The sequence below is a fragment of the Athene noctua genome, chromosome 2 (assembly GCF_965140245.1).
Source record: "Athene noctua chromosome 2, bAthNoc1.hap1.1, whole genome shotgun sequence".
NCBI classification, from domain to species: domain Eukaryota; kingdom Metazoa; phylum Chordata; class Aves; order Strigiformes; family Strigidae; genus Athene; species Athene noctua.
The window spans coordinates 32,202,327-32,226,982 of record NC_134038.1 but is presented as its reverse complement, the minus strand read 5'-3'; the positions used below and the strand labels follow the sequence as shown (position 1 = coordinate 32,226,982).

Sequence of the window (24,656 nt, the reverse complement as noted above, 5' to 3'; positions counted from 1 at the left end):
AACTTTTAAAGTTTCCCATGCTCAACCATCTTCAGATTCCTGAGCTATTTTCTAACCTGCAATATTTTGCAAGGAGATTGATGCAAGTTAACACAAGCTGCCAGAATTACATACTTACCATATTCATCAGATTTTCATGATCTCCATTCTGATGTTTGGCCTTCTTTTCCCTTAATGAAAAAGAGGTATGAAGTGTTACTATAGATTATGCTAATATACAAATGCCAGTCATTAATAGACCCTATATACCTGCAGGGAGCAGAACTGTAATTCACAATAATGAATAACTGAAAATCATTACAGGGACTAGTATGACCTCTGTATAAGGTCACCATCAAGGTAGGGTGGTGATGAACATATCCAAAGACATACAAAAGCCACACACAACCCTTTTTCTTGTTCAGTTTAAGATCACAGTAAGGAGTAACTGATGATAGTAAAAATATTATTATCCTCAACTTAAACATATTTGAATGTTCAGGGATGTCATGTTTTGGTGACAGACTGTCTGGGGAGTTCCTTAAACTGTGTCAGTTAAACATGTCTATGAAGAAGTTGTTCACAAAATCCAGCCTTCTCCCACTAAGGATGCTGGTTATAATTAACAATAAGTGCAAACAGTTCAAGAAGGCCTACAAATTTCATAGCAGCAGAGGCCTTGAACTTAGATTTAAAAAGAATCCTGCTTCACTAAGTATTTCATAGGACTCAAAGTATGAATCACGTTTACAGTTTTTATCATTTTGGAAATACGGCACTTATTCAGAAATACTGTAATAAACCATGAGTTTAAAATAATAATAGAATCACAGAATCACACAATGGTTTGGGTTTGAAGGGACCTTCAAATATCATCTAGTTCCACCCCCCTGCCATGGGCAGGACACCTTCCACTAGCCCAGGTTGATCCAAGCCTCAACCAGCCTGGCCTGGAACACTGCCAGGGAGGGGCATCCACAGCTTCTCTGGGAAACCTGTTCCACCGTCCCACCTGTGAGAGATGTGACACCACCACACTCACAATAAAGAATTTCTTCCTTATATCTAAACTAAATCTGCTCTCAGCCAGTTTAAAACCATTTCCCCTCATCCTGTCACTACACTCCCTGATAAAGTCCCTCCCCATCTTTCCTGTAGGCCCCCTTTAAGTATTGGAAGGCTACTATAACGTCTCTGTGGATGAAAAGGCAAGGAAAAGGGTAAGAAAATACTGACAGTATGAACTCTGCTGTTTCTGAAGTTTGCAATGCACCATACTTCCCACATAAGCAACTGTTAAAATTCTACCTAACTGAGAAGGAAGAAAAAGAAGCAAGTAATTCTGCACCAATGCAGAGCATGGTTACAGTTTACAAACACTGAATTTCCTCTCTGGAACTTTTCTGACTGACATTTTAGAAAGAGCAGAATTTGTTCAGTTTTCGATGTCCTCAACCATTTTTGAAGAGTAAGCTAGGAACAAATTTTACATAATTGCATTTATACATAAACAACCTGCCCTACAGAATGACCTGAAATAAAAAATACTGTGTCCAGACTAGCAACGCAAGAATTTATTAGAGAACATCACCAGATAGTTTCTGACAATGTATCTCTGTAACTGCAGAGAAATACTCAGAGGTTTGACCCTGTTTTAAAAACACCTTTCTAGAGATGTTTCAAGACGTAGAGTGTTACAAGAGAAAACATGGTACCTAAATGCAATGTTTGTGGGCTTAAGGATTTTAAAAACAGGTTTTATAATTTTAAATAAATAAAAAAATACCTATTTCTAGTAGTTTTACACAAGTACCACAGGAAAATCAGATGAATAGGAAGATACTGAAATTTCACCTAAGAGCTTACAAAAGCACTTCTGAATCACACGGTACTACGATTCCAACTTATGCTTTTTAGGATTTCAACCAACTTCTGGGGTCTGGTCTTGTCCACGACTGTTTTTTGCAACATCAGTTAGAGAAATCCTGATGAAAAACAGAGCCTTCCACTGTAGACAAACCTTATGCCAATATAGTGTATTTTATGGCTGTGCAGCTTCCTCTATGCTGAACTGCTGAAAGAACATGCTCCTATAGGCATAAGGGTCCAAAGCAAAGACTGTGTCATTGTACTGAGTTATGGGTAGGGCTTTTTTTTCTCCCTGTACACCTGGCTGGTTGATTGGCAAAATGTAGCAATATGGACCCAAGCAGTCTTCCTGCTCGTTGTGAAGTGTCTGATCAGTCTGCCCTGATGGAAGGGCACCGTGGATTGAGCACAGGCTGCCCAGCTCCCCTGTGCAATCAGCAGGGCTCAGCTTACGTGTCACGAAGGGGTCTTGAAACGTAAATAAAAAAAGTCAGTGGAAGTGCCTGTATTGGTGAAACTGAACCCTCTTATGGAAAAGAAAATAAGGGTAAGGTCTGAGTACAAGACATTAATTAGTATCACCGTTTGATTCCTACTCATTTTGACTTGAACAGCAAGATCAAATCCCTAGTCTTCAGGAATGGCCAAAGTAAAGCTGAAATAATAGGAATTGTTTTCCTTTCTTTTTACCTATACTTTTTTGGTCCTGTTTAGCCCACCTAATTTTCTCTGTTTCAAATTAGTAGTGTGAGCTGCTAACAGTCACTGTCCACATGTGCTCCAGGCTTCAGCTTAGCAGAAAGCACCTAGCAAACACAATAGTGTTTTTCCTTCACAGCAAAAGAAAAAAAAGTTTAGGTTTTAGAATGAACAGAACTGTTCAAATTCACGTTTGCTTTCCAAACAGATTTTGCACCGCGCTTTTTTAATTTCTGTACCTAAGTCCTCAGTATTTCTTGCTGACTAGTTATTAGTGAAGCTATTTCAATCCCCTCACTATCTGACTCAAGAACATTACTGCCTGCTAAGCTCCTGAGCCTTACCTGTTGCAGCTGGAGCAGAGGAAGATGAGGAAGGTGAGGAACAACAGTGTTGTCATGGCTGCCAAACTTCCCCACAGGATGACATGGACCTGTTCACTGCCTAAGAAGCCTCCCTCTGGCCCCATGGTACTAGCAAGAGCTGGAGTCACTTGGGGATGACGAAGTTATTCCTTGGAGAAGGCTGGCATCGGTGCTGCTTGCACCTTCTGTTTCTGCAGAAAGAAAAGCACCATTAGAGGTTAATATAAATTTTGAAGATAATGAATCTGACAGCTACAAATCTGGCAGGAGAGATTTTCAAATCCAGATCTTATAAAAAAAACAGTTTCAAGTACAAGCCAGCCAGCCAAAGAGATTTTCAGCTACATTTCTGATGGTGACATAGAACAAACCTTGTCAAATATTAACACAAGCTGTTACTGATCTACAATCTCAACATGAGTAAAAGGTAGTACAGTATCGCTGCACTAACATTTTAAGGAAAAAGTTTATCGATACACTTTGAGAGGCAGAGTAGTATTTTATAGTGATATTTGTTAACTTGAAAAGCGATCTTTCAAAACCAACTACAACTTATGCAAAGTTTTTTTCTTTGCAGCAGAAGCAAATTTTGTAATAGCAAATTCATTTAGGTGCTACTATCATATCTATATAAAAAATCACCATGTCACCATTTTGTTATTAAAACCTTAGGAAAAAAAGGATTAATTTCACAAAAAAGGCCATTCACATCAGAGAAAATTTGGTGAGTCAGCAGAACAAACTTAACAACTAAGCTATGTGACTGGGTAGCTCTTAAAAGTAACCTTTCTGTTCCTACATAAAATGGGTGCACTGGTTTCTGCCATGCAGGATCAGACTTCTAGACACCTTCCAAGAAGAACCAATTTTTACTAGTTTATCCATGGTGGATAAAAGTTTTTTTTTCTTTAATTTTAGATACTAATGGCATTGCAATAACTTGAAATGGGAAGAAACAAACAAAAGATGGAAAAATCTGCTGATCCTAGAAAGACCAACTTCAAAGTGTAGTTAAATATTTCTAGTTTAGCCAACTTATAAGAAAGTTACATAATCTGTAACTTCTCTAAACCCATAAATACACAGAATGGTAAGAGTAGGTGTTGCACACCTTGCCAAAGCACAGGTATGTCTTACCTGTAGCCTTGAGCACTAACATCAGAGTCACTGCTCTCTGGGGTTATCTTGGTAGAGTTTGAAAAAGTAAACATTTAAAAGCAATGGCATACCACTCTGAAAATGATGTCTATTGCAGATGTGAGTCTGATTCAGCCCTGCCTCATCCCTATTTTAAAGCATAACTCGGGTTATTTCTACAGAGTCATCGTCACATCACTGGCTCTGAAATGGAGAGACCTTCAGAGAAGCAGAATCAGATTGAGACAGGAGAAAACTTGGTGTAATGCCCACAAAGACCTCTCTGATGAGGTGCAAGGGCACTGTGAACCGGGACGGATTCCTGTAGAGGTGATGGACTGTCCTCATTTAGAAAACACTACAAAGCACACTGCACTGGCTGCCTTAACTGGCTCCAAACCTTTGTTAAGTGTTTTGAATAGAAAGTATTTTTCTTTTCAACTTTTATTTTTTATGACATTTCAAAGACATTGTCTGTCCTGTTAAAGCTTTTAAAAAATTATTATTAAAAGATCTTCTACCTTATTTTCTCCTATCCTTTTGCCTTTAAATTTCTAATTTTCCTCCCTCCTTGGAAAAAAAAAAAGGATGCAATGAAAATGAATGTGAGAAAAATAAAACTTAATGAAGTATTTTTTTCAGCATTTTTGTTCTTTTCTTCCTTAGTTTTCCCAAGAAATAAAAAGAGAGAATGCAAATGAAAAAGAAAACTTTTTTTTTTTTCTTCCCCAATTATTGGGCAAAGAAAAATACAAGAAAAAGAATAGGGATTTCAAAATATTTTTCCCTTTCCTTAAAACAGAATCACTTTTTTTTTTTTTTAAAGCAGACACAAAGTTGTTTTGAAAGATACGATTTAAATTATTTCTACTACTAATTTCATGATTTTATACCTGCTCTGAAGAAAAAAACTACTCTCCTCTCAGAACACTAAGTAATGTACCAAAAGGTAATATGGTAGGAAGTTATTCTTTTATTCTACACATATATTCTTAAGGCTGCTGGCCTTTAAATAAAGGTAATATTTGAGCTAAGGAAAGCTAAGGATGCATGGGGAGCTGCCCCATAGAAAAGCCGCATCTTTGAAGACTTCAGTACAGTTAGGAAGTGTTGGGATGAGCAGAGTGGATGGAGTTGAGACTGAGCTTAAAAAGGAGTGAGATCAGAGAGAGAGAGTCGAGGGAGACCTACATGTGAATGTCAGGAGTGAAGTGCAAGACTGAAGCTAGACTTCAGACATCCCACCAGGCAGAAGCCAAATAGAGCAAAGAGAATGACCAAGGACAGAAGATGTAGTTAATCTACAGCAAAAGAGCAAGAATTCAGATACCAAAGCTTTGACTGTAAGTTGAGAGAAAAAGGTCAGAAAAAGTTAGAAAAGTACAGTGGCACTTGAACCAAGGGAGGCAGCTGCTGGAGACACCAGTTAGCTGTGCAAGCAGAATAAAGTAATAAATTGGAACAGATTGACAACAGATGAAGCCCTGCATGAGGGATGCTGAGCAGGCAAGATGTGACCAGTGACTCCTCTTAGCTCCTTGAACAGTGAGTTTGGCATAAATTCTAGAGGACCTAGAAACTGCTCAGCAATACAGGACAACCAGAAGTAAATATAATTACAATACAAAAAAAAGCATGCCTACATTCACCCACTGTGAACCCTACTCACAAAGTGCCATCAGAGGGCTTACTCCTACTCTTTAATGCCTCCCAAACGATAAGACTAAAATAAGATTCACTTGGGCTGATGCTTTTTACACAGGAGAGCTGCTGAAATACTTGAAGATGATCAAGGACCCATCAGCTGCCCTGACCTACCCTGGACAGAGAGGTACATTGAAAGTACAATTGTCTATGACTTCTCTGCTTCCACTTGGTGAAAGACTGGACACTAAAATGTTAACATACGCCTAGTGGAATGGACTTTGGAGCTGCTTCAGAGGCTAGCTTTAAAAAGAAACTTATTTTCAGTCATAACTATAGAACAACACACAGCTAATTTCAAAAGCTCTTAGCTTGAAAAGATTAACGCCTGCTGTTACAATAAGAAGTGATATTGTGCTGCCCTCTGGTGAATCTCTCCGTTCGAGGACAGGGATTTGTGGCTCTAGTGAGGGTGCTTCAGAGCTGCTAAAGATGGAGTTTACATGGGGCCTTCATCTGATGGGCTTGAAAAAAGTCCTACCTCCAGCACTGAAAGACTGACAGACTTGAATAGTTTAACCTTGCGTTGAATAGTTTAACCTTGCGGAGAGACATCGCCGAGACAGAGTAACAGTCACTTGAACTGTTGGTTTGTTTTTTTTTTTGTTTTTTTTTTTTTTATGTGATGATCTTTTTAAGATGAAGATTTCTTTCATTGTACCCTTTCCACAGAAATCACACAAGTTGCTGGTGAGGCTGAACTCCAAAAATGAGTAATAAAGACAGGCCTGGAATACCTGGATAAGAAAACTGGTTATTTCATCTAAGGCAAAATGCAAACTACAGTTCATGTTCACATTTGAAAGCCACTGTCAGTTCAGAAAACTAATCCTTACACTACATTGAATAAAATTTCTCCTTCTTGTAGCAAATTTCTCTTGCTTTTTAGACATCAATATTTGCCATTAGTGGAACCTGTATGGCAAATAACGCCCATAGCCATTTCCTCAAAATTGCACTTAAATGCACAATTATATTTGCAGTTTTAAAAAGACGGATACTTCAATTCATGACCTGCACTTTCACAGTGAATAATGCGTTATTTTTCCTTACAGCAGCTGCAGGAATAAAGCAGAGCTGAGGCAGTTCAGCCTGAGTTGGTGATGATGGGAGTGTAGGGCACGCAACTGCCAATTTGTTGCCAAGCTGAAGGATAAAAAACTCTATCTGGACTGAAGCAGTTTTGTGCCTAAGATACAGGCTGCAATATTAGGGAGCACATGGAGTGACAATTTTAAGTAGTGAGGAAAAGCTTGGACTGAGACCTGAACTCCTTTGAAGCCCAGGAATGGACAGATCCATCATGATTTGGGTCTAGGATCTGGCCTGGGGTTTCGGAGCAAAGATCCACCCAAACTTACAGCAAAATGCATCAGGGACATGCTTTGTGGGAGGTGGATGCCAAGCTTGGTGGCCCAGGAGGCCTGGCAGGAGATGGCAGCGTGTCTCTCTCTCACCACCTTCCCGTTGGCTTCTGGGTTTTACAACCATTCATTCATGTCCTGCTGCAAACCACACTCGGCCTACGCTTTCCAAAGGGGAAAGAGTGGGAAAAGCTGCCTGCTTCACCTCTCTGCTCTTCTTAATGAATTATAGATGGAGTGTAGGCAAGGGAAGAAATTGTTTTGACAACTGAGCGACTTTGAATGTGAGAAGCCAAATGCGACAGGACAGGAGAGATTCGGGGAGGGCTGCAGGACCGCGACTCACTGTCCTGGGCTGTCAGGCTGGATTCGGCTAACAGGGGCACTGCCCAGGAGCTTTATGTGCTTGCCTCTATGCTGAGCTTCAGTTACTGTGCTCCTTCTCAGGCTGCTGGGTCTCCTACTGCCCTCTTCTCCTTCCCACCCCTCCTCTTCCCAGTGCATTCAGTTATCTGTGCTAAACTGCAGAACAGATCCATCACATCGCCCAGAGGGAAGATACCCTCCACCTCAACTATTCAGATTTGAGAGGGAGAGGGGAGAGTGGGGAAGAAGGTCATAATTTTTAAAGGAGATTTTTATTGGTCTGGTAGCAAGCCCCCACGGAGCTGCGTTAAACCATAAAGTGGTGAAGTATAAGATATGTGGAACCATGAACTGAGACAGAAGCTGAGAATTATGAAACTAATGTTCTCTTGTCTACATCCAGCTGCAAACACTGTAATTGAAACTCAAAACCAGAACAGAAACCCAGGCTACAACAAATAGGCAGTGGCAGAAACAGTCCTGCAGGTGGAAGATGTAACATCTGTGGATGCCAATCCTTTTATCTTCTGTTTCTCCAAATCATAGAATGGTTTGGATTGGAAGGGACCTTAAAGATCATCTAGTTCCAACTGCCAAATACTGAAAACAGACTTTCTCTATGAAGCTAGAGGCCTACAGGAGACCTAACAAGTTCCTTGTTACCTTACTCCCCCTTCAGAAAATTTTCTCTGCAACTTCAGACCCAGCTCAGGCATCAGTGTGTGCAGGGCATCTCCAAGTGCCCAGAGAATGTATGTAACATCCTCAGGCCACCCTAAAGGAAGGCAATCCACTACCACAACTCCTGCACCAACAAGAGTTCACATCAAACTAGGCACTTAATTTAGAGAAGAGGGAGGACATGGCAGATGCACTTTACTCAGTCCAGAACCGTTTCCATGTTCTCTGCATGCATGGAAACACCATGTCACTGGCAGGGAAACGCCATTCTGGCACGAGCTTAAGTGTAGCACTATGGTGAACTGGGTTAAAATTAACTTCAAGCACCCTTCCTTCCCCCAAATAGACCTTCCCTAAACCTCTTAATTTTAAACTGAAACTGGTTTTGGCCTTTTCCACCATGTGGCCTTACAATGCTTTAACAGCAAAGGAGCCGGAAGCAGCTTCTGAGTGTCTCCTTTCTGTAGCTTGCCACAACTGGTGGATTCCTGACAGCATATGGCATTATACCCAAATTTTGTGACACCATAAGGGTTGTATTTGTCCCTGTATGGGCAAAATACTTGCACCAAGCTTTTCACAGGTATCTCCTACTGCAGGTCCTGGTTTGGAGCCTGCCTGCAGGCTCCCTCTTAATGGGAGTTGTGCTCTGAACATTCAGGTTACATCCATTGCAGTAAATTAAACATGTCAGGGATAATTGTCATGTACTGCAGCCAGTTGGCATGGTACAGTCTGAGCCTGTACTGTTAAACTTTCTTATTCTCTACAGAATGGCGATTGTAACCAAATCATCTTCCAGGTGTGGTCCCTGATTGGACCTAACTCCTGAGCTTGGGATTAGTTGGGTAAAAAAACATTTTACTGCAGCCAAAATTATGCTTTAGGCTGTTCTAACTCGATAAAACCAGATTCTTTGTATCTCAGACTGAATCTGAAAACAGTGGGTCCTTTTGACCTCAAACCCTCTCTGCTAGAGTTCCTTCTCTCAGTACTCTTCCACCACAGGACCGTGCCCAGCTTTCTACTCACTCCAGCTACTCCCAGCAGCTCCCAGCTCCCGTCTCCCAGGTCTGTTTTCTGCCTGGGGCAGTCACCTCTGCTGTAGGTGACGAAAACTATATTAAGATATCAAAATAGCAATAAGCATGTAGGAGTACTGAATTAAGTACAAAGATCTTGAAATTTTATCAAAAAGATAAAGTTGAGATAATTCTCAGGCATTGCTACATGAAAACAAATGATACTATAGAACAGCCTGAATACACAAACATTATCCTTACTCTAAATTGGTGGTAGGTGCATAAGAGCAATTGCTTCTGGAGATGACAGGCAACAGGACTGCTGTCTGGACTGCAGGCCTGCTTGGCAGAACCTCTCCTGATACCATACTGGCACCAGCATCAAGATTGTAAAAAAAGTCGTAAGACCAATTTGTGTTCCTGTTTCTGCATCAGTGTTGCCCTGTTTTGGCCTCCAGGTAGATCCAGTACTGAACCACACAAACCATAGTACCGAGATCACCTTTCTCATGCAGTACCTACTGCAGTTCACTTTTGGGGATCCTGTGCACTAAATCAGGACAAGTTCTTTCCTACAGCAGATTAAATCTCTTATGGTGCAGTTGTGTTTTGAGCTGCTTGGCTTGGCAGCACCCATTTAACGAGAGCAGTTAAAGGCAGACACATCTTGAAGAACTGCTGTAGGAGACCAGATGTGCCCATGATTAAGGTCTGGTACTGAAAGCCTGATGCTGGAAGGAATTACTGATACGGACTGCGCTGCTGTTACAGGCTGTCATCAGACAAACCTTGCAGAGACTGTTGTGTGCCATAAGCCTTCAAAATAGTTCATGTTTCTGCTTTGTGAAGCAGGAGACTAACGAGGTTCTGATCTAATTCCCCTCTGTATCTACTTTTGCAGAAATCATAGCTGGCTTATCAAAGGATGCATGTGTTTTATAATGCAAAACCAGATCTAAGACAAAACTGAACAGTCCCAAACCACCGGTCACTTTTAACCCCTTCTCAGTCTGAACATCTCCTTAAGAGTCCTAAACCAAGTCTCTCTGAAACCATTTATCTGTGGCACGGCAGAAAAATTTAACAAGGCCTTTGCAGCAGTAAATGCTGATCTACACTGCAATCTGTATTCCTACTCCTATCAACTCATTCATGACTTGTCAGAACATGTCGCCTCAAGGTCAACATATTCAAAGTTGACCTGACTTCTCCTTCCATGCTTTCCTCTCTATTCCTAATAGAATTTTAGTGATTCTGCATAAGCCTGCATTGTAGGCTGCCTCTCCTCCTCAGAAAGACATTTGGGAAAGTGGGAAGAATCCGGACAGTAGTATGAACAATTATGTGAATTCAAGAGCTTGCTTCAAGGCAGTGGAATAGTTTCTATTAAAATGGTGGAGAATTTTAGAAATTAAGAGATGTCACCAGCAAGGTTTTCTTAGCAGACCGTAAAACTGGGTTTTCAAAGGAAAGTGAGCGTAATTGCATGTGAACATGATTATGTCCCAGTGAAACAGTCTGCATCCTGGGGTTAATGCATGTGCATAATTATGCACCTAACTTGGCACGTAACTAGTACATTTATTTCCCACATTCACAAGGTCTTTCTCTGTATAAACCTCCTCTCACAATCTCCGCCAAAGGTATCTTCCATTATAAATCAGGTCCTGAGCAAACATGTTTTTAAACTAATAATTTAAAGCTCACAAATTCATTCCATGGTGAGTACTAACGTTAGCCCCATTTCATTACCAGCAGCACAAAACCCCCCAGCATCAAGCAGGGGAAAGCGGAGCTCTGTGGACACAGCTTGCAAATGCAGAGCATTGGCTGGGCTTTGGCAGCTGCTGAGGAAGAAACCGATAATGAAGCCTCTGTGAAACAGCTCCTAGGAACACCACCACATATTTTCCCCAGCCTTTAGCAGCCCAGTAATGACTGTCTCGAATGCAACAGCAGAAAAGCTTTATCTGATGAGTGACCATGCCAAAGATTACAGCTTAATTGTAGCATATTATTCTCTTTCCCACACCCCCACAATATCCCATATTGCTTTCTGGCTGCAGTGAGGTAATTAGTCTACGATTACTGCATACTTTAGAGCATATAGAAATGAAAGCTGTCTTTGTGAGTGTTTTCCAGCTCTGACACAACTACTACCGATAGCTTTGCTGTTCCTGGAACTAGATGCTATTTCATATTAAACACAGCCTGTTTATAACTGCACTTTGCTGTTTATACAATTCTACCATGCCAAGTCCCCTTTCAGTCTTTGCAGTGCAACATTTTGAGCAACTCTTTTGCAAATTCATATAATAATAATGGAAACAGAAATTCCCTCAAGCCTGGGAAGTGGGTGCACACGGAGATTGCCTCTGTCATCTGGCCTAAAGGATCTCTAAAATCCATGGCAATTGTACTTGTCCTCAAACTGAATCAGGCCCATGAAACACAACAGGTAGATAGTACTTTTCCAGAGGCTACTTCCAATTTCCAAAGAACCCTGAACTTATAAAAATACAGAAGATTGTCAAATATACAGCAACAAAACACAATGCTCTGAATATCCCCAAGGAAATGCTGCTGAAGAAGTTGTGGTTTTTTTAAAAAAACAAGACTCCTACTTAGAGTGGGATTCTACTTCTGTATGTTTACATCTCAAAAACCAGGCTTCTATTCCCCAGATGCTATCTACAGGATCACACTTGAGAGATCTCATGTCTGTTCTCATCACAGAAGACTGAACAACTTCCATTGGTAGTTAACTTTTAGATTGCTAAAATTTTAGTGCTTACAGTGATATTAACTCTACCTAAACTGAGAAATTTAAAAAATGCATTGTATCCAACAAGGATGTTATAGCCTTTTAATGCACCTTGAGTGAGATACCTCAAATGAAGCACACCAGAATAATTCCAACTTTGAAAAACCTAATGAAAATAATTTTAAACATAAACCCCCCAGATTTCTGAGCATCAACACTAGCATATAATCTATAGATACAAAAGTCTGAAAGGGAGGAGTGTTCCAGGGAAGCTAAGTGGTGGTCCTTGGAGGCAGAGCACAAATTACACCAGAAGGACCTTTTATATTTAAGAATAAACAATCTTGAGGCAAAAGGAATTAGTGAGAATTGAGCTGTGTAATATCTCACAGCAAGAGAAGCAGTAGTCATTTAACTTAGAGACAGACCAGTTTTAAGAAAACAGCGTTCATCTTGTGATGTGCTTTGTAAAGGTGAAGAGCTATTTCAAGCTCAAATTTCTCGCATTCACTTTGTTTCAGTATAGTGATTGTGAACTTTTTAGCATTTGTATTTCATTAGAAATGTCAACTTCTCTTAAATATTTGGTGCATATATGAAGATTTGCCTTCATCACTAGAGACAGTCCCTGTCCTGAAGAGTTTACCCTTTAAGATGAAGGCAGCATGTGAGAGAATCCCGTGTAAATAACTTCCTTTTCATGAAGCAAATGTCCAAGACAGAGGAGGATTTGCTGGTTTTTGAAGAGCTCTTCAACAGAGATAAGAACTGATCTCAGATACCCAGTGTCCCCAGGCAGTGCCACATCTATGGATTTTTCCTTTTCTCCTTTGAAACAGAGCCGTGTGGTCCTTGAGGGGAGGTGCTACCTTAACTTCAGTCATCTAAAAATAATCTAAACTGGCTGCCTTGTATGCTCCACATGGTCAGTGAAAACTAACTTCTGCCTGTGGAGAGAGGGGTACCTTCAAATGTGGAGGAGACCAGGTATAACCTACAAAGCTGGTTATACCTAATCTCCTCTTACAGACCAGTGAACTCTCAGACATTGAGAATTAGAAAACGTATCTGCAAATCACAGACAAAAGCAGGAGAGGTTAATGTGTGGTGACCCTCTGGGAAAGGTGATGTACATCAGACACAGTTTGAATTCTTGTCTTCAAATGCCCTCCTTTGAGTTGACTGTTTTGGTTGACACATCAGAACAGAAAACATGGCTAAGCCTTTGTGCAGTGGGAGTAGCACTGACAGACCGGGTCTTTTCATGGCCTCACCATGTCACACCATTTCATTGCAATTTCCCTCCAAGACTAGCATTATCATATCATTCTGTCCTTTCAATTGGAAGCAGAGCTGGTGCAAATGAAAACACCACTTGCTTGTGACAGTCCAGCATATCCCGCAGCTTCATTTCCCCACCGAGGCACCAGTGCTGCCCTGCCTGCCAGCTGGAGCAGTGTGGGGTAGTGAGGCAAAATAAACCCAGCTGTTTCCTGCCCCCCACATCAATGTCCTGGCATGTGGTTCATTTTATCCACCTGCTCTCTTGCTGTGGAGAGGGAAATATAAAGCTTGGGGCTTGATCCTGATGAACTGAGGCAGTAGAAGCTAATCTGAAGTCTCGTGGGAATGATCTATGAGCTGGGTTCCCCTCACACACCCAAACCCCTCACTCCCTCATCATGACACACAGCAAATATGATTACAAGATCTAATGAACTGCAACTAATGTAATTCTGAAAGCCTTTACAGCTAATGAAAACCAGGTCTTCCCCTTCTCGATTTAATTGAGATGTTGGGTTCATACTCTGTGGAAAAGAAACCCTCCATAAAGCCATGTATGAATATTGCGTTTACATATCCAGAAAATGCAGTTGCCTGTCACAGTTTCAGGCCCTTTCTCCTGTCTGCTGGCTATTTAATGGTAGGAAACTATCCGTGAAGGGAAATGGACTTAAGAAAATAAATACTTTCTCATGTTGTTTCAAGGGAAATCTCCAGCCTGAATGTCATCTACTAACTACTGCTTTGCAATCTGAACTTGGTATAAACAGAACATTTCCTCAACATGAATAAATCACGATCCCTAATAAAAATACACCCCTCTTGCACCTAAGCAAAAATCAGAAGACAGAATTGGCCTACAGCTTGCAAACTTAAATTTGTTGAATAAAAAATTACTAAAAAACACCCCCTTTTTTCCCCTTCCTCCAGTCTGTTCTTTTTGCTGCCTGTTGGCATCAGTTTTTCTGCAATTTAAGTATCAGTAATGCTGCGAGACTTCCCCTGCCTCTGTGCTTTCCCATGTTACTATCATTGGCACTGTTTTAGCAGGAAGCGCTACAATATGGGTAGCACTGCAGAGAGAAGGATAAATACATCATGTCTACTGCAAGAAGCTTTGCTACTACTTTGAGTTAAGAGCTGCCAAAGCATGATGATGGAGAAGCAATTGCTGGTAGGCAGGACAAGCAGAGCATCACATCACTTTTCACAGTCAATAACCAGCCTGGCTTTTATTTTTCCAGGTTTCAGTTCTGTGCTGACCCAAATCACTACTATTTCCACACAGAGCTTGGTCCTGTTAAGGTTTTGAAGAAGGGTAAGATACAGGATAACTGTTCTCCAGGGACAGGACGGTCAAAACAGACCAGGTAAGAACAGTCTTACACTGGTGATGTACGAGGGGAAGAGCAGCCAGCAAGCTTGAAACCTTTGTACGACCGGTCAGTAGTAAGCATGTCTCATCCACACAGCAGCTGAAAATAGTCTTTCAGCTGTGCAGATGTGACCACAGCACGCACACACGCATGCGCCAGAGGCCTGAGCCCACGTCCACGTGCACACACACCACAAAGGCAGCTACTGCCTCCACTCTCCCATGGTCAGGAAGCCTCTCCCTCTGTCATCTTGCCTCCTGATACCTTCACCCACCCTCTGCCACCCATAGAGTCTGGTTCCTCCTTCCACAGCCACCTCTTCCTCCTTTCTGGAGGCCACACCGGTGTTGCCACAGCTCACCTCTGCCCCGTGACTCCAGGAGCTGCCATAATTTCTCCATCTACCTCGAGGCTTGGTCCTTCTACCAGGGCACTGCCACCTTTGCCATTAGCTGAGTATTTATCATCCTAGACAAAATTTTTGTTTTAGCACTCCTCCCCCCCCCCCCCCCCCCCGAATTATTTTTCTATAATAATAATATCCCAATCAAACATACTCACACAAGCTCTGTATAAAATTACCAGTACTGGTATCAACATCTATTGATTACTTTGGTTATGGGCTATTAATATTAGGTTGCCCAAGTGATGAGAGAAGTCAGGGCATGCCAGAAATACAAAGGGCAGATGACAAGAAATACTTTGAAAACAGTCTCTCAGAAAGAGAATGAAATGATGAATGAAGTAATAGGACTGCTCACCTAAAATGTGATAATGAGACATCAGCTCAAGAACGTATACAGCTACAATACACCCCCCTCATCCTCTCAGCAATTTCAAAGCTAGTTATCTTTTAAAATTTACCATTACATCACTGTCGTAATACCCTGTTCAGGTCTGATTTTCCTTCACCAAGCAGTCTGGATTTCATCTACTTTATTCTTTGAGAAATTTGCCCTGCTCAGCCCTGCTGTAACACCTTCCTAAATGTGGCTCATTTTAAAGGATAACTTACACTATATGGTGAACAAACCTCTTTTTATTCTTATCCACTGCTTAGAGAGACAGTTTTACTGTAAAGCAATCAGATTCTGCAGAAGGAAACAGTTTAATGGGACAGTTTTCAAAGAAAACTCTTCACAGATTGAGGGTGACCATTAGTTACTGAAAGCTGAAACACGTTAATTTGATGGCAGCAATAGTAAATTATTTTTTCCTTTTGTTGAAATATTTTCTTGACTGTGACAAACAGCTGGCTAACTGCCTGAAGAGCAGAGGTAATCCAACTCTGCATTTACTTAGGCACAATATCAAACTGATGTGCTACTTCCATAAAAAACAATCATGACATCCTTTTAGAGAATCCTTTTTGAATTTTCAGTTGACTTGTAACACATGGTTGTAGACCTCAGTTTGGGGCAGCTACTAAACTACTTGCTTTGCTATGTATTTCCATGAGTTATTCAACTAACAGGAGAAATGCAAGACTGAGTTTGGATGGAAGAAAGCAAAACCAACAAAAAGCCTCATCACTCTCTCTACCCCAGTTTCACAAGTCTAAAAATAGCAGAAAGGAGCTAACAGATATTATGTGGGCAAGAATGAGAACCAGATTGGTGAGGGAGAATTTATTCTTAGAAAATTCCTCATTTTGGAATGGTTACACACAGGCATGCACTGACCCAAATAGATCATGGCTCCTATCGTTCCCTAGTGCATGAAAACAGATAAAATGCTGATGCACACCAAAAAGGTTTGGGGCAAAAAAGCAAGCAAAACCTGCATGAAAACTGCCAAAAAAAAAAAAAAAAAAAAAAAAGCACAGCAGCTGGTACACAACTGCTAATAGGCAAAGACAGCACTGCTGGCAAATGTAGGTGAAGCAAAGGAAAGGCAAAGGCAAAATGATGATGGAAAATTCAAAGGTCAGTCCAAACAGATGGAGAAAACAACCCCGTTACCATAGAGTACCTACTGCTGTTTCAGAAGGACAGTCATTTGACCCGTTTCAGGATGCCCAATTTATTCCACTGCGCTGGTGCTGCCCAGCGATCAAGCCTCAGGGCCACTGACTTCCCGCGGTGCAGCTTTCTGACTTGGCTTGATTGCTCACATTGCTGTTCTGTGGCTCTGCAAATGAGGCTGGAGGGTCGGGAGACCATGGGTCAAACCCACAGTCCATCTCACCAGCTGAGTTACAGAGCACAGCAGAGGAGTAACATGGGCAGCAACTACAGTTTTCTCTCCTTTCTTCCTCTCAGCCCTTCCACAGTTTTTTCATTTCCTAGCAACAAAGTCCCAGGCGGCACTGCAGGCTCGGTGAAATGTCACATGTGTGATGCGATGGGTGGGAATCAGCCACCCATCATGAGATGCATGAGATACCCACGTGTGTCTATGTGTGAATGATGTGTCTGAGCCTCCTGCATTCCCAGGGGCTACCAGGCAATGGAGTCTCACAAGGAACGCAGCTGACCAGCCCCCGGAGATGCTATGTAGTTGCCTAAACATTGACAGCTGGGACCACTTGAGTTCCCTGAGGGCATCCAAGCTATCTGGATGTCTATGCAGATATGTGCGCAGAGATGGACAACTTGATTCAGGATCTGCAGGAGATCTGTGCTCTTCTGCAGTGGCAGCTGGAGGTCAAGGGGCATAGCCTATGGCATTTAAAACAGCATTCAGTGCCCTCTCTTTAGGCAGATGAAACCTGGATGTGGTTGGCAGACATGAAACAGGACCTACAAAAAACTCTCATGCTTCTCAAATAGCGATTAGAGACCATGAGAAATGCCCCAGGGCATCTCAAATGGCACCAGCTGCTTCTGGGCAAGCAGCTGAAGGGAGCTCTGGTAGCCACTGACTATAACGGGGCCTGAAGGTGCCTTGCAGGTATACTTCCCTCAATTTAGGAGGCTGCATTTGCAGTTGAATCTCGTATCAGTAACATCTCGCTTAACTGTGGCACAGATAAAAGCATCCTCCTCTACAATCGTTTCCTACATAAGGCTTAATGCTCTTAGCACTACAACCTTCTCAGAAAACCTTAAGGATTTATGCAGGAATGGAACATTTTAGTCTAATATCTGAAGAACACTTTATTCCAGTAAGAACAATGCCAGAGCATGACACTCCTGCCAGCTGGCTGGGCAAAAAATGATTGTCCAGATTTTCAGAAATGTTCACTACCACAGGCCCTATAATGTTTAATCATCCGATGGTGCTTAGGAGTTTGGGTAGAGAGGAAAAGAAGCAAATAAAACCACATGAATCTGGTCATCATATGAATATTTAAGACCCCTCTACTGGAACATCAATGTGTGGGCTCATATCCACATTGCATTAAACACCTCTATGCAGCTACAGAATGCAAGTGTAAGCGTAAGATTAGCGAACAACCATGAAAAGACCCATATTCGTGGGAAAGAAGAAGTTCTTTTCCCTTCATGAACATTTTTAAACAAAGTGTTCATTTCCCTGTAATTTTTCCCCATTAATTTTTTATGCTACTGCAAAGAGATAGGTATGCAGGGAACTTCTGGCCCAATTCTGTTCCAAATTGCTCTCGTATAATAACTGCAGGCAGAACAGTGTCCCCTCTGGGATTACATGAAACTCTAGGTTTCTTTTCATTTAAAGCTACATTAACATACACATCTACATACTAAAATATTAAATCTGCATTAAAAGCAACTATTTGCCCAACTAATTTACATAAAAGTAGAATAAATAATAAAGCCTTTTGTTATCCAGTTAAAGAGACCAGCAACATTCATAAAGTTACTAGAAAATGCAGAGAACTTAAAAAAAAATACAAAAGCATTCTTGCTGCAACAGAGTTTCCAGGAATTTCAGAAACTCTTAAGTCACGGACTTCTTTTGCAAGCTATTCTTGCTTTGTCTTTAATACTTCAATACTGGTGTGCTGCTATGAAAAATAACTAAGTGTCCTGCAGCTAGTGCTAAGCATTAGTTACTATTTTGTGGAAGCAAGTTGAAACTTAAATGCTAGCCTTCAGTGTAAATCTGCTGAGATTGAGTCTCTTCCCAGAGTAAATCTATTATACTTCAGTAAATAGATGGGATATAAATAAAGTAGGAGCTCTGCAGAGTTTAAAACAGGAATTGCCACTGTATTAACAGACTTATGGCAATGTTACTTAGAAGTATTTGTTTTAAAGTCTCAGCAGGCTTGTCCTGATGCCTATTGTGTAAAACCATCTGCTGAACAGACAGAATCGATCTCTGAGTGTGTCCTGCTTGGTTTGTAAATTTACCTACTGTGACTAAGTACATAACTCATTATTAAAAACAGTCAGACCTGGTCTTTCCTGAGGGTAAACTAATGTTTCTCATCATCCTTAAAAAAAACACACAACAAGAGGTAAGGAATAGGTAAGGCATTTAAATAAGAGACATTATTTGAAAGGCTTAACTCCCATGGCCTGAATCTACATGCAAACGTGGACTCCCAATCATCTTCACAATATAATTATAATGCACAATTGGCACTTCTAAAGCATTTTCACAGAGCTGTGTAAATATTGACTGATTAGCCACACCAGAATCCTGTGGGGTAGGTGAGCAGGTACACTAACACCCTTTCATATCTGAGCAAATTTCTGGGGAGAAAGCCCCAACCCTCTCCCACCAAAGAGGCTGAGAAGGTGGGGAGGTTTCCAGGCCCATGCCCCTTGCCCAGCCCATGTTGCTCCCAACACCACCATGTACCTCTTCCTCTCTTCCGGGGGGGTGGGGGGTGAGATGACCTCTATGTTAAGCAGAGCCCTGGAAATAGTGGCCAAACCTCAGTTTGTTACCCAAAGTCCCATTAAACAAAAGGTCTAGATATTCAAATGTCAAAATAAAGCCTGAGGATTTGATACAAATACATGTAATATTTACATGAGAACAGCAGCCTCTTCTGCTGAGGAACACTCAAACAATGATGTACAATACAATTATGGCTTACTCCCAGGAAGAAAATATTACACAGGTACTTGTAACTCAATAGTAGAAGAACTCTACATCTATGGAGTAAGACTCCTTTACTTAAAATTCAAAAAATATTATTGTCTACTGTGTACTCACAATAAAAGGTGAAGAAAGTGTGGAAGTCCCATTAGAGCCTCCAAGAGGCTCTACCTTCATCATGTAATAAAACAGGCAAGACAATCAGTATCTTTAACCTAGAAGAAGTGTCTAAAACCAGAGTGAAGATCTTTGGAGGCCACAGCATCTAGAAAGTCAAATACAGCACCCAATGTATACTCCATTAAATCCAGCTCTTCAATTAGATTGCCCTTAGGAAAGCAATGATTAGTCATTAGTGTCTCAGGTTTTTTGGTTTAAACCAGCAAACACTAACAATGGCTTTATTCCAGAGCTTTGTTATTAATCATCACATTCAGAGGTGACAAACAGGTCCTTTCCAAATAATTGTATTATCACAAGCTTACAACATATACAATATACACAATATGAACCATTTTTATTTGGTGTAATCCTGCTTTGTCTATTGAAAGCATTAGTTATATGTTGTGTCTAATTTCAGCTACAATCTCTTTAGGGCAAAGATTGTGTCCCTGTGGTTTTGTAAAGCCTCATTCACAGTTATAATGGCATATAAATTAAACAAATAAGAACAAATCATGAACTATGTGAATTTATTCTGGGTTTATCAGGAATTCACAAATGAGGATTTACATATTTTTGGTATCTGTTTTTTTGTTTGGTTGTTTTTTTTAAAAAAATTGGAAGATACATTTTAATTTAACTTCAGCATTTATCTAAGTAAAAATAATAGGAAAAATCAAGGTAGTGTGGTGACTGGTTGAATACTAAATACACTCATTCTTCAGCCTGGTTCACGTATAACTGCTTCCGAGAGAAGCAGGTTTTCAATCCCCGCATTGACGTGATGGTGTTTTAACTACTGCATTAGTTATCTACTCTGAGCAAGGCTAGACAAAACAAATAGTAGGAATAGAGCAGAACTGGATGCTCTAGTGAGCAAAATTAATCAAAAAACACCCAAACCTAAGGAGTACAGATTAGGTGGCTCAGGCTGCAATACAATAAAATGGTAAAAAGGTCTTCTGTGATCAGAAGATTTTGGTGAGTGATGAAACAGTCCAACAAAAATTAGCATTTTATAAATTTGGCACTCCTGGCTACTCACCCCCTACACACCGGATCAGGGGATGGGCGATCATGGCCACAACCAGAAACACACTGTTGGTAGTAATATGGCAGACTCCCAAGGCAAAACAAGTCTATGATAAACCAGTCTGTTGGTCTGTACACCAAACTTTTTTTGTGCACACATTTTTTTCCTCTTCAGGAGGATGAGAGGGGAAAAAAAAAGTGGCAATTTTAATCTCTATATGGAAATATGTTAGAGAAAACAAGTGTTCAGCTTTCTCTAAGGCTTTGATGAGCAGCACAAAGGACCTCAGAAGACTGCTGGGCTCTTGCACCTGGAGCTGGCAAGTTAGTGAAAACCCATAGCGACTTTGGTCTGTAAGAATAAAGGACAAAGACTAGGGTGAGTGCCTCTTTTCAGGTACACCAGTGTTCATCTACAGTAGGTAAAACACAGCGATACTGGTAAAATGAATTGGCTGTGTCATTAGAAATGCTAATTGTCCTGGCTAGCCTTCTGCCCTTAGAGCCCTGCAACTTCACCTGTCTGTAAGGTGAGGTGTCTGGTCCCTAGATCTGGAGTAGGTAATTACAGATGGACATTCCCAATCCTTCAAGATGCCAAGCCCAACTCACCGAACTCATTTTTTTCTCATTTTTGTTTTTGGTTACAAAACTAAAACTTGTAAAGGGAACAGCATGTGAGGTCAACTCTATACACTATGATGGAAATGCACCCATTTGCACAGAGTTAATAACATGTCCTAAAATGGCCATTCACCCTCAAAACACATTAGCATGTAATAGCAGCTGCTCATCCTCTGAGTGCAGATGAGTGTTGGAAAGGGGTGCTGAGAGGCTTTGTCCTAGAATTACATGTCACTGGTTTAAACATGATGTGAGGAAATTATTTTAATTGCCCATATCAGTCCAGTACTGAAACGGTCCTACACTGGTTGCTGTCTTGGTAGGCATGATGCAAATATTCCTCTCTGGTCACGGTGTTCAAGAAGAACATGTACATGCCTGAATGTCTAGAAAGCCTCACCATGAAATAAAATGAAAGAAAATAAAATAGCTTTGCAAAATATTAACTAGTAATGATAGTTTTTGACCACAAGTCTTGCATACGAATATCTAATTTCTTGCAAGTACAAGCACTGAAAGAGCAAGAACTGTTATTTTTGAGATAAATGTTCTAGTTCAAATGTCACAAACCATATTAAAGGCATTCACAATTGACTCTGGGATTTAAAGAGGGAAAAAAAAAAAGAAAGACTAACTGTCATCGGAACAGTGGTGGTGATCACAGTGCTAATGACCATGAGAGAAAGACAAGACTTTTTTTAAAGCATCATTATCTAGTGGCCTTGAGTGCTAATCAAAACAAGGACTATAATGCCTGCTTTAATGGGGTTTGTCTCAGTAATGCTCCTAAATGGAATAAACTACATTAAACCCAGACAAGCCACAAAGAGAGATAAATGGCAAAACAATACACCGAAAACCTAAAGATTCTTTTAATCTACTATTAACTGAGTTACCATCCATGGCATTTTCAGTTAACTGTGGTTTTGTAATCCATTTGCTGAATTGTACAACTGAAATAGAAATGTTGCTGTCCTTCTGTTTAAAACAACAGATTAAATAAGGCCCAAATTAGCCTCCAGAATGTCTGGTTTGGCAAATACTGTACTAGAACAGGCTGCATATCTATTTTCTTCTTTTAAAATAAGGAAAGCAGCTCCTCTGGAGTTTTTTCCTGAAGTAAACAGAGGGAATCTGTCCCCACTGAGGTAGTCCTACACATAAGCTGAGGCTCTGCATGTCACAAGAAGGATGCCCTGGCAGACAAAGGACCTTGCACACTCCCTTACCAATCACTGCCATTCCCTACAGCTTCAGTGCTGTGGGGACAGATGCTGACTGATCTCAGTAGGTTTCAGATCATCTTCTTAATGTTTACAGGAAGGGGCAGTGAATGCCAGGAAGATTAATTCATCGCCATCGTATTCCTCCTCCTTGTTCCTTTGGCCTTGCACATCTCTCCTCTGCATATACTGGCCCAATGCATAGCCACACTGAATTTCTTCAGCTTCATACCCCAGCAGATCAGTTAAATTTGAATCTCTCAAAAAAAATTAAACAAGTTTTCTGATATATCTATTATGCTGTACCTCTCACACTGAGACAGGAGAATCCTCAGCATCTGAGAAGGAATGCAGACTATAGAGTTTTGGGCAGATCCTGCAGGAAGAGGTAAATTTACAGGTAAAATGACAGCCACCGTATAGAGGTAGTGATTCTTTTATGTTCATTTAGAGGCAAGAGTGAAATGTTTCCAGGGCTCCAGTCTTGGAAAGATGGATTAGCTCCTTGTTCATGGTGAACACAAAATGTAGGATCATGCACCTTATCTTGAGGAATTTTTCAATAAAGGTCTTTAAAAACTGAAGCTGTAGCTTAGGGAACATGTAATTCGTCTGTAATAAATGGGTACCCCCCAGTATTATAGAAAAAAAATCCTGTGGTTTGTATTGCTTTTGTAAAATGGTTGCTCTCCTACTCTCAAAGGACGGCAAAAGGTCAGTGGTGAAGACACATGATTTATAAAGTACTCTGGGATGAGAGGTGCTGTGTAAATGTAAAATATTATTAGAGCATACCCTCCTCAGTTGACATACACTGAAATGGAATTGGCTGTGCCACAAGAGCAGAACTAAGAAACCAAGTTAGTCTGATGATAACGGATTGTCTAAAGCTACTGACAGTCTATGACAGTGCAAGTATAAATTCATCTCACAGACGGATTTACCTGACACTAAAAGTTATTGCTGTTCATCTGGAATAGGTGATATATAGATATGAATTCCAAGACTGTGTTACATAGAAATGACTAAGCAGACAAAGATCACTCTGTACCACAATGAAAAAGAGGCTTCTGAAGCAGCTGTAGGCATGGGAGCTCCTGTGTAGCCTATCCACCTTCTGCAGAAACACTGCCTTACACAAGTCAGTTCTCAAGTGTGTGCCAGAGATGCTTGGGATGCCATGGCCCTCATGTGCTTTGCAAAGCCACCCTCAGATAGCACTTTCAGACTCAAAATATGCACCCTATTTATCCCTGGCTCTGATGGAGGCTTCCAAGTTCCCCTTGCAGATTTGAACCTTGAGATTTGTTTACTTACAGCTATATCCAAAGAGGCTTCCTAAAAAGCAATCTCTTAGCAAACTGAGTGAGAATGAGCAGGACTGGACTAGCGGTCCCAACCCCCTTCAGGGAAACATAAATTGTGCTTTCACCCCACTTTTTGGGATCAGTTCCAATTTCTCTCTTACTTCTGACCACAATGGTCTATACTTTAACACTGCAATAAATAACCAGTTTGAAGTAGATTTTAAAATATTTTAACAGCTGCGGCAATGACATTATTACTCCACTTTACCGTAAATGGAAAAACTCCCATTCCCCTTCCCAAACAAAGACAGAGACTGCAGATCATATTCTGAATTCTTTTCAAAACCTAGGCCAAAAGATCGCACCAGCACAGTCTGTTCCCCTTCACATTATTATTCCCACTCTCACAGATTCTTTTATCTAATTCCCTTCCTCCCTGAAGTTTACACTGTCATTCCAAACATTTTTCAACTGCACTTCTCTTCCCTCCTCTTAAATTCCCTCTCTCTTCAGCCATTTAAACCCCTTCTTCAAATAATGCTATTTTCTTTTAGAAAAACAATACTATGAATTCAGCACCATAAAGTAATCTGTTCCTAGCTTTTTTCCTGTGCTAAACCAAGCCATTTTAGATCTTTTTTCTAAAAAACAAAAACCCCCCACAGTACAGCACTTTAGCAAAAGTATATGAGCTTCCTGCTCTTATAGGGAAAAAATGAAGTTC

At 40.8% G+C, this 24,656-nt stretch overlaps 1 protein-coding gene across 5 annotated transcripts in view; it reads right to left on the bottom strand.

The window, feature by feature from the left end:
* The window catches only part of ZNF704 (zinc finger protein 704), a 249,314-nt gene that overhangs the window by 155,779 nt on the left and 68,879 nt on the right, over window positions 1-24,656 (bottom strand). For all 5 annotated transcript variants that reach the window (XM_074898788.1, XM_074898789.1, XM_074898790.1 and 2 more), the window contains 2 exons: window positions 2,892-3,103; window positions 119-170 (listed from right to left, as the gene is read on the bottom strand). In XM_074898788.1, the coding sequence (XP_074754889.1) occupies window positions 119-170; window positions 2,892-3,016 (177 nt within the window). In that variant the 5' untranslated portion in view covers window positions 3,017-3,103. The remainder of the gene's footprint in view (window positions 1-118; window positions 171-2,891; window positions 3,104-24,656) is intronic.